This window comes from Conger conger, chromosome 17, assembly GCF_963514075.1.
Source record: "Conger conger chromosome 17, fConCon1.1, whole genome shotgun sequence".
NCBI lineage: Eukaryota > Metazoa > Chordata > Actinopteri > Anguilliformes > Congridae > Conger > Conger conger.
The window spans coordinates 8,093,743-8,104,733 of NC_083776.1; the positions used below are offsets into that span (position 1 = coordinate 8,093,743).

The 10,991-nt window shown below is 46.5% G+C and overlaps 2 protein-coding genes across 2 annotated transcripts in view; both read left to right on the forward strand.

The window, feature by feature from the left end:
- The window catches only part of mpp4b (MAGUK p55 scaffold protein 4b), a 14,611-nt gene extending 13,906 nt beyond the window's left edge, over positions 1–705 (forward strand). Inside the window, exon 21 of the mRNA XM_061226874.1 lies at positions 514–705. Coding sequence (XP_061082858.1) covers positions 514–705 — 192 coding nt within the window. The remainder of the gene's footprint in view (positions 1–513) is intronic.
- A 1,583-nt stretch (positions 706–2,288) lies between these two features.
- Positions 2,289–9,833, forward strand: gemin8 (gem (nuclear organelle) associated protein 8). The gene is made up of 3 exons (XM_061226668.1): positions 2,289–2,656; positions 4,339–4,684; positions 8,506–9,833. The coding sequence occupies exons 1-3, from the start codon at positions 2,654–2,656 to the stop codon at positions 8,760–8,762; spliced, it is 606 nt and encodes a 201-aa protein (XP_061082652.1). The 5' UTR covers positions 2,289–2,653; the 3' UTR covers positions 8,763–9,833.
- The last annotated feature ends 1,158 nt before the right edge of the window (positions 9,834–10,991 follow it).

The window sequence follows — 10,991 nt, forward strand, 5'->3', positions numbered from 1 at the left end:
ACAGCCACAACACTACTGTGGCTGTGGCTCCATACTCCAGCACACTGGACTTAGAGTGAATATGAAGTGCACACTGCAGCATATCTGTGTAGGATGTAAAAGGCTCCAGGTGCGATTCCGAGGTTGGACGCCGCCATTGAATCCGTGAATGAGGTGCTGAACCTGCATTGCTTCGGTGAATATTTATCCTATTTATAAAAGCACCGCTCTGGGTTAATAGCAGCGATGGAGAATCGGTGAAATCCACTGAGCAGATCGGCCTCGTGCAGACTCTGCCATACGACCATCGGTTCTGTTCACCGAGAGCAGCAGGCTAACGCTTCACTCCTGCTGCAGTCACCTCTGTGATCCAGAGAATTCTGTGCTGGTAATAAATGAATACGCTGGCAATTATTTAAACTTAAGACACATAATAAAAAGGAACTATGCATTACATTTTAGCTCATCTAAAACATTGAGTAAACAGTCATACTGTGGATGATGTGCACTCCCTCTCTGTCTGGCGTCCGGCAGGAGGAAGACTTCCAGGAGATGGAGGACGCGGCCAGGAAGATGGAGCACCAGTTCTGCCAGCTCTTTGATCATGTGATCGTGAACGACGAGCTGCATGAGGCCAGCAGGCAGCTGCTCACTGCCATCCGCCACGCCCAGGACAAACCCCATTGGGTCCCCACCTGCTGGCTCCGCCCCTCTGAGGGGTGCTGAGAGAGGGAGGGAGAGAGAGAGGGAGAGAGAGGAGATGAGGAGAGAGAGGAGGAGAGGGGGATGATGGAGCGAGAGAGTACAGGAAAGGGAGAGAGCAGAGGATAGAAAGTGGAGCAATGAAAGGAGGAGACAGGACAGCTGGAGTTGGGATAGTGTGGGCGTGTGCTATGCATGCTGGGAGAAGAGAGGGAGGGAGAGGGAGAGGGAGGGAGAGGGAGAGGGAGGGAGAGGGAGGGAGAGAGAGAGGGAGAGAGAGAGGGAGAGGGAGAGAGAGAGGGAGAGAGGGAGGGAGAGAGGGAGGGAGAGGGAGAGGGAGGGAGGGAGGGAGAGGGAGAGAGGGAGGGAGAGGGAGAGAGGGAGGGAGAGAGGGAGGGAGAGGGAGGGAGGGAGAGGGAGAGAGGGAGAGAGAGAGGGAGAGGGAGAGGGAGAGGGAGAGGGATGGAGAGAAGAGAGAAGCATGTGATCTCTGCTGATTAACTGTGGAACATGAAAGGAATAACTGTTAAAACCAAAGATCTCTGTCCTGATTCTAATTAAATGTACAGAAAGCTGGGTTAGGGTTAGGTCAGGCTCTGTGTACACTGATGGTACTGAGATTACGTGTTTATTTTCCTAACAAAGTGTTCACATGACACTCAAGGAAGGCTGTTTTTGGCTGAGTTCTGTTTTGTGTCCTATTTTGATTATTTATTTTACAAGGGCTACAAAAATGAAGTGTTTATTCACAAGAAACTTAATCTGCTCCTATCAGCCAAGGCTTGTTGTTCTGAATGTTCTGGATTTCAACAAAATGGCTGCTTTGCTGAGTTCTCAGTTATATCCAGAGCTGCTATGATATTTAGAGTTTTTCTGCGCTCCTTTCATTCAGGTTTTGGCACATCCCTCTGTTTAATAATGGCTTAATACACATTCAAAGCAGTTTTTCTTAAAAGCAATTCCCATTATAGCTTAAATGCAACCATTTTTAATTAAATAAAATATTATTCAAAGAAGGCGTTGAGCATATTTGTTTCATAATTGTGTATCTTTATGTTGTGGTTAACCCACTGATACAGATCCCAGACCCCCAAACTGGTAAAGTTCTTCCATGTATTGCAACAGCATTTGGTTTAAAATGAAGACCTATGCGAAGAAGAATGATTTAGCATCTATATTTTAAATGCTATGCATCACATTTAACATCACAAGTTTGTACTAATTTTATAACCTTAATTACAATGAACAAAATATGAATTAACCAAATAGTGCTTATACTCAGTGCTTATACCTGGTTTATAGTTTGGTCTTCTACCCCCACTCCTCATACACTTTATTGATCTTTTCCTCACTCTGTCTCACTGCGGTGCCTACCCACAGTTCTGTGTTCTGTCTTACTAAAGTTAAAAATAAATGTTTGTTTTTTTATAGAATTTAGAATTCAGTTTCTATAAATAAGGTTAGATAACGAGGAACTGTAAAAGTTTACGCATTGAATTGAGTCGATACTGTTCAGTATTATCTGCACCAGGGGGCACTAATAGAATATAAAAAGAAGAGCAACTATCACTTCCTGTGAGGGTTTCTGGGAATTGTAGGACTAACGTAAGACGGTTCAAAAGCGGCGTTGTTGTGAACCGGATATAATCCTATTTTGCTAGAGCAAAAATATCCACGTTTGAGTAGTAACGTTGTGAACTAGCTAGCTATTTTACCCACTACTTTAGCGTTATTTATGACATTTTGTATTATACATAGATTTGGTGTATACATCAGTCGTTAGAGTCATCTGACGCCAAGTTTGAAATCCTACAGTGTGTTGTTGCATGAAGAGTTTGCTTGCAGGACAAGCAGTTTGTAATTTATTAAAAGGTGACTACATCTGTTTTGATGGTTAGTGAGCGATTATTCTTTGCAGACTACATTTTATATTTTTCTCAGGAAAACGAACTGCTGAAGAACCGTTAAGGACATGGTAAGTTTGTTGATTTCAGAAAGTCAGTGATATTGAACAGTTTTCAAATACCCAGTCCATTTGATCGAAATATATCTGCCTTAAAACCCCGAACTATGATATTAGAAAAAAACGTTAAGTTAAGTTCATGCCATCATTTTTTTGCTAAAAAGTGCGCGGGTGGGGCATGTAGTTGAAGGTGATGCTCCAAGTCTTGGTGCTCATAGCGTTGCACACGCTGTGAAAGCGAGGGGATTCTCACGGGCTTGTTTCATGTTAAAGGTACAATAGGTAATTTCGGACTCAACGGTCAAGAGAAGAATTGCAACAACAGACAACTAACTAGCTGGCTATATAACTAAGATATGATTGTCTACCACAAACGTGTTACTTACCGTTTGAGAGAAATAAAAGTTTACGGATGATTGAACACGTGAACAAGAGACAGAAGGAGCGTGTAGCTGCCAAAATTGCACTCCAGCCAAGCGATCACTGAAACTCTGTATACTATTGCTTATCTAGTTGGAAAACAATACCAGTTCGCTGTAACAAGCAAATGAGCGATTACTACTTGGCTTCCCGAATGTACAAATATCCACCTGAAGCAGAACGCTTGTGCAATTGCTACCATGTTCGTATTGCCTATATTTTATCTTAAGTGGATATTTGTTCATTCTTCAACCTAACTATTGCTAATTAACTTATTGTTACTTATTGCTAATTGTTACTACCGATAACAAACTGGCATTGTTTGTTTCAGTGATTGCTTGTATGGAGTGCAATTTTGGCTACTACATGCCCTCGCCATTGGCTGTGGCTGTTAGGACCAATTTTCAACCAATGTGCTTGAGCTAGTGTTGTACAGGTGTACAATGTTTTGATGCATTTGACGACAGACAAATGTACACTTTGAAACCCGAATTTAAGGACTATAAACACAGGCAGAGGGTGAGTCAACATGTCAGTGAGCCTTTTTAAATGATAGGGAGGGATTTACAATGGTCTTGTAACAATGCTTTAACACAAAAATCTTACCTATTGTACCTCTATATGTCAGCCTTGCATGAGGGCCTGGACTGCTCCAATAAAATAGTTTGATCATGAATCCAGTTTTTTTGGAGTGTGAATGTGTCAGAGTGGGCAGCCAAGTGTTGGTAAAGTCTGTCTGTGGCGGGAAGCCACTTTGACAGGTAATCTCCATCACTGGGAGGTTCTGTACAACTCTAAACTCACCTGTTCCCATTAGAACACGGGCAGCGCCTGCTTCCACCCGAAGTTAACGTCCGTTAACGTCCGTGGTTGTTTTTCTGATTATGGTGATATACTAAGACACTTTGATGTGAATTTGACCAATAATTATAGAGAAAACGACGAATGACTGCACAACGTCCCTGTGTTCTTTTAAGACCATGTTAGCTCATGATGGTCCATGTTAGCTCACAGCCGTATAGCCTGCCCGGTTTGTAGTCTCTCTATAAATTACTCTGGTTCAAGCCTGTACTTGAGCGCAGTAAAATCATTAGGATACACTTGCAGTCTGCAGCTCTATCCAGTACTCCTACACATGTCAGATAAGATATGATTGAGTCAATGCAATAATTAAGACCAGAAGCTGGCACACAATCCTGAAACGGATCGGTCCTTGTTGCGCACCCCCGGGTTCTCCTGAGGATATGTTAATTCTGTTCTGTTGTTGTGCCCAGGCTCAGCATGCTGAGGTCTTCTCCTGGTTCACCCACCCGGTGTATAACCGGTACTGGCAGCACTATCGGATGGCCATGAGCTGGCAGGAGAGGCACAAGCAGGCGTACAGAAGGGCGCTTGCGGCCTATGCCTTCCCCCCGTTCCCTTGGCCGAACCCCGCGGCCGGGCCCCCGCGCTACGCGGACTGGCACGCCGGTGAACACGCGGCGGCGGGAGAGAGGAGCGAGACGGACGAGCGCGACTCGGGCTCCGACAGCGAGATCGAGTGTGACGTCAGCAACATGGAGATCACGGACGAACTGCGGCAGTACTTCGCGCAGACGGAGAAACACCGCGAGGAGCTGAGTGAGTACGCCTGGGCCGGATGGACATGGAGATGCCGCCGGTTTACCTGCGGCAGTCAGTCTTCTCCCGTTCCGTCCGCCATTCTGCTATGCTCCGATTGCTCCGCTGCCCTCTCCCACCTGTAGTAGCTACGGTCCTGCCCCAGTAACAGTGAGACCAGAACCGGCGCTCCCTGCACACAACATACCAGATGCAGAGCTTAGCAAAGCCCACCAACGTACTGAAATGTTTGTTCAGCTGGAAGAAATACAATTAAAATTTCCTGTGTACCTTGACATTTAAATGCATATTTATGGCTTGTGACACCATTTGGAGAACTGATTGGCAGTAGAAGGTTTTATTTTTTATTTTTTATTGAATAGGTTTCGCCAGGCTGTGGCCTGTAGGAGGTAGTCTGCATTCTAACTGGGCAAACACTGCCAATGCCAGTCCGACAGCCCTGTGTACAGAATGCAGGAGGCACAGGAACTCACTCTCTCCCCCTCTCATATTCTCTCTCACTCTCTCTCCCCCTCTCATATTCTCTCTCTCTCTCTCCCTCCCTCTCTCTCACTGCAAATTTGATGCTTTTTTTTTTGCATCCTTTCTCTCTCACTCACACTTATGCTCTAGTATTATCAGCTGATTATTGTTGCCAAGCAACCTGCAAAAAAAAAAAACTAGCACAAAGGCTAAAGCGGTTCACCCTTCATGTACTTCCAGTTGATTATTCTCCCACTCTGCTGCGAGGCTGCCGTTAGCCTTCTCCTGTGTGTCTGTAAGTGTTGAGGCTCAGAGTGAAAGCTGTAGGTTATATATATATAGGAACTCATGACAACTCTGCTCTTCTGCCATCTGGCAATGTTTGGGTGATGCACTTTTACTTGCTGTTATTTGCAGTTAATTTGTTTAGCAGTAAAAACAAAAAACAATAAGAATGTTTCAGTTTGCTTTCCATTCTCATGTTTTCTATTAATTATCTGTAGAGGTTTGAATCTTTCTATCAATTCTATTTTCTATGTACCTTCAAACTTAATTCAATCTAAAAAACATTTTTGGAAGTAAATGGCATTGGGTTAAACTGTAGGGTTTAACCCAACTGTCTTTATATGTGAAACATTTCTTCAGATATTTCTTTTGATTTGGATTCAGTTTGTCCATCTTGTAAAAGACAACCTGTTGATGTTGGCCTCAACATTACTGCTACCACTAAAGAAAATGGGCTGAGCAATTATAAAATGCAATGGATGCTTTTATACTAGCACACACACACACACACACACACACACACACACACACACACACACACACACAAACATATGTATAATAAAGTGCCTAAAACTTCTGCTGCACAGGACTGTATGTTCAGTCGTTTTACAGGGCCTGAACTGGTGCTACTGGTGCCATCCAGTGGTGGATAATGGAAATGCCCACGAATGGCTCGAGTCTCACGTCTGTATAGTGCTGTTAATTTAACTGCATTTGGTTCAGTGTAGCACTTTGCCTTTAATCGTATAAAGGTAATAATATTAAAAAAACTATTTTGTATTTTATTGTCTGGCCTATAGGTCGTAAAAACACTATCTGATGAAGCGCTGAGTTTCCCGCCTCCTTCCCCAGGGAGGGGGAGCCAGGAATGTTATCCTGCGGGAAACTGGAGCCGAACCGCCCAACTCGGGCTGTGAGGCCGGGCTCTGTTCGCTCCTGGAGATGGAGGGAGACGGCTCGTTCGTGTTTAACGAGGGGAGACGTCTCGTCCGTGTTTAACGAGGGGAGACGTCTCGTTCGTGTTTAGCGAGGGGAGGCGTCTCGTTCGTGTTTAGCGAGGGGAGGCGTCTCGTTCGTGTTTAGCGAGGGGAGGCGTCTCGTTCGTGTTTAGCGAGGGGAGGCGTCTCGTTCGTGTTTAACGAGGGGAGGCGTCTCGTCCGTGTTTAACGAGGGGAGGCGTCTCGTCCGTGTTTAACGAGGGGAGGCGTCTCGTTCGTGTTTAACGAGGGGAGGCGTCTCGTTTGTGTTTAACGAGGGGAGGCGTCTCGTTCGTGTTTAACGAGGGGAGGCGTTTCGTTCGTGTTTAACGAGGGGAGGCGTCTCGTTCGTGTTTAACGAGGGGAGGCGTCTCGTTCGTGTTTAACGAGGGGAGGCGTCTCGTTCGTGTTTAACGAGGGGAGGCGTCTCGTTCCTGTTTAGCGAGGGGAGGCGTCTCGTTCCTGTTTAGCGAGGGGGGGCGTCTCGTTCGTGTTTAACGAGGGGGGGCGTCTCGTTCGTGTTTAACGAGGGGGGGCGTCTCGTTCGTGTTTAACGAGGGGAGGCGTCTCGTTCGTGTTTAACGAGGGGAGGTGTCTCGTTCGTGTTTAACGAGGGGAGGTGTCTCGTTCGTGTTTAACGAGGGGAGGCGTCTCGTTCGTGTTTAACGAGGGGAGGCGTCTCGTTCCTGTTTAACGAGGGGAGGTCTCGTTCGTGTTTAACGAGGGGAGGCGTCTCGTTCGTGTTTAACGAGGGGAGGCGTCTCGTTCGTGTTTAACGAGGGGAGGCGTCTCGTTCGTGTTTAACGAGGGGAGGCGTCTCGTTTGTTTTTAATACTGTTACTCGTGCTGCTGCACGTACATGCTGTGCCTGTAGCTGCTGTAGAATACTGTAGCTGGGATTTGAACCCGTGACCCCCCTCATCCGACAGCGTGAGAGCCAGTGACGTGTTCTGTGGGCTGTGAAGTTCTTCTGCAGGCTACACACAAAACAAGCTTCTGTCCAAATTCAAAATGTAAAAAATGTATAAAATAGCTCAGTTGACGGTCAGGATTGTGCTGCACTGAAAACCAGTTTCCTGCTTACAGTCACAAAGGAGTCTGAGGTTCAGCACGCTCTGTCTGTGGTGATATACAGGTTTGAGTGAGGTTCAGCACGCTCTGTCTGTGGTGATATACAGGTTTGTGTGAGGTTTAGCATGCTCTGTCTGTGGTGATATACAGGTTTGAGTGAGGTTCAGCACGCTCTGTCTGTGGTGATGTACAGGTTTGTGTGAGGTTTAGCACGCTGTCTGTGGTGATGTACAGGTTTGAGTGAGGTTCAGCACGCTCTGTCTGTGGTGATATACAGGTTTGAGTGAGGTTTAGCACGTTCTGTCTGTGGTGATATACAGGTTTGAGTGAGGTTCAGCACGCTCTGTCTGTGGTGATATACAGGTTTGAGTGAGGTTTAGCACGCTCTGTCTGTGGTGATATACAGGTTTGAGTGAGGTTTAGCATGCTCTGTCTGTGGTGATATACAGGTTTGAGTGAGGTTTAGCATGCTCTGTCTGTGGTGATATACAGGTGTGAGTGAGGTTCAGCACGCTCTGTCTGTGGTGATATACAGGTTTGAGTGAGGTTCAGCACGCTCTGTCTGTGGTGAGGTACAGGGTCACTGGTCCAGGCCTGTCAGTGTGAGCCTGATATGATTGTGTGCGCGCTCTGTGAGGATGTTTTTTTTCTGTGGTTACAGTAATACATCGTACCCCTGGAGGTAATCACATATTTCTGCCCTGTCCTACCCAGCATACCCATCTCTCCCTGCTCGGTGTTACACAGAATATTATCTGTGGACTGGGTTTTTTTTTTTTTTGCCCTGGTCGTATGCACCTCACAAATGGAGACACTGTTCCTTCTAAAATGGCTCCACCTTATTTTGTGAGGGGAATCTTGCCAACATAAGCAAATTCTGAAATCTCATATCAGAAAGTACTAGTCAATCTAGTCAAGAATTATAAGGAAACGGTGAAGTTCATCCTTGTCAGATAATAACATTGACAGTCTCAAAACTGACTTTGTGCTGTACATTAACACCCCCCCCCCTTTACCCCCCCCCAGAGGAGCAGCAGCGCCGGGATGCAGAGCAGCAGGCCTCGTACGTGTTGGCCGACCGCGACCTGCACAGGGTTTCCCTGCTGAGCGCGGCGCCCCCGGTGGAGCGTCCGGGGCAGCGCAGGGCCGTGGAGATGCGTCGGCTGTACGGCGAGGATGCGGCCAGGATCCAGGGCATGGAGACCGCCGTGCAGCTGGCCTTCGACCGCAACTGCGACCGCAAGCAGCCCAAGTACTGGCCCGTCATCCCGCTGAGACTGTAGCCCCCGGGCACGCTGCGGTCCCCCTAAAGGCACGGCGTTTGGGGAGGTGAGGTCTCGCACTACCGAGCCCTGAGTCTCAGCTTGTGAGGGGACTTTCATACGCCGTCCGGCGAGAGTTCGCACCGATGGTTTTGGGACGGGGGGGTAGTCCTGAACCCACTGCGGTCCCGATGTGCCTTCACGTTCGGTTTTAAATGGAAACGCTCCTTGTTCATGCCACACCGGTCTTTTGGGGATGGTGTTTGTGTACAGGCCTAGAATATTCGCTGGCTGTGTGTTTCCTCAGAATGTACAATAAACAGGTTTCCGTGAGTATGCTGAATAATTTATGCTTAAAAGCCATGTGATGACTGTATTGGGTTAAAAGCCATGTGATGACTGTATTGGGTTAAAAGGCTTAAATATAAATTCATCACAATATGTTTTAAGTGAAATGAAAAGCCTCAAAGGACTTAAGTTGATCAGCCCTAACAACAACAGCCCTGCAGCCACGTATAATGCCTACTGTACGTCAAACAACACCCACTGTACTCACCACTGGGCAGATGGTGGATTCTTTCAGAGGTTTGAATCTTAAACAATCTTGGCGTTGTGCACTGAAAAGACTATTGACAATTTTGCATATTGAATTTAGAGGCAATATGCTTATTTTGCGCTTTTCTAAAGCATGCTTTATTTATGTTTTCATGTCCTATTTAAGACCACAAATTTGTATCATTCTTTCAACAAAGCTTGCCCACAAACTGTCTTGGTACATAGCATACAATTTTTAAACTAGAGTGATTAATTGTTAGATCCTGCATGAAAGAGTGCATATTGCTATGATTCATGCTCATTTATATATGCCTCCTGAGTATGTATAGCCTACAGTATATTTGTATATGGGCCTATACATAATTATTAATATTTGTCCAAAAGTAATTGACCAATGAAACATAGTCATGTGCATTCCCAGTCACTCACCCACAAACCACTCTGATCCTCACTGTAAGAAGTTATAATGTTGTATGTAATGTATACAATATATTTTCTGTCTGTTGAATTTATTAAAATGATATGTTGCCATGTTAATTCTGTGCATGTAATAGATGCCCCTGACGAGTGCAGCTCAGTTCACGCTGCCCGACCTGGCCACCCTCACTACTCTGTCTGATTATTCACTGTACTCCGTTTTCCTAAATTGAGTCGACTTGTGTCAGGTTTCCTCGGATTGAAATTTCGTTATTTTTGCTCAGATTATTTTACAGAATACATAATACAGAGATGGTGTAGGTGCCGAGCCCGTTGCCCATGTAGTAGACCTGAGATGGGTTTTAAAACGGGTCAGATATTCAGGTTCGATATCTGACCCGTATAGTGAGCGCGGTGTGGTTCCACTGTGCGTGTGCCAGCCCAGCCCAGCCCAGCCCAGCCCAGCCCAGCCCAGCCCAGCCCAGCCCAGCCCAGCCCATCTCTGGTTCTGTGCATGCTAACCCAGCCCAGCCCTGCTCATCTCTGGTTCTGTGCATGCTAACCCAGCCCAGCCCTGCTCATCTGCAGCTGCTGCCCGGGGCTTCTGGTCATTTATTGGCTCCTCATCTTATACACGTCACGGCTCACATTTGCAGATCTAATGTAGGATGCTGGTGTTTGCTAAACTGTTTCTTTAGCCAAAAACCACAGATTTCAGAAGTCTGAGGAAACGCTCCCTGTGAGACAAAATGGTAAATGGTTGGCATTTATATAGCGCCTTTATCCAAAGCACTGTACAATTGATACTTTTCATTCACCCGTTCATACACCAACGGCGATTGGCTGCCATGCAAGGCACCGACCAGCTCGTCAGGAGCATTTGGGGGTTAGGTGTCTTGCTCTGGGACACCTCGACACAGCCCAAACCGGCAACCTTTCCAACTGCCAGACGACTGCTCTTACTGCCTGAGCCATGTCGCCCCTATGTAGACTATGGAGTGGAAAGGAATCGTCATGGTAGCAGATCTTTATTTAAATGACTGATTGCCAAGAGGCAGGGTGGTTATCTAATGCAGGCTCTGTAGACATGGTGGGATTGTGTTGCTCCCCTGGGCGATTCCACGAGACGCAATGCCGACCTCCACTGCTATGCAGATGATGCACAACGTGACCCCTCATTGACACCAGAGGGGAGACATTTTTGCCGTTTACCAGATGCTCTGTCCATTTACACAGCCTTTAATACGTGTGTTTAGTGCTCCGTTCACACGTGTGGGT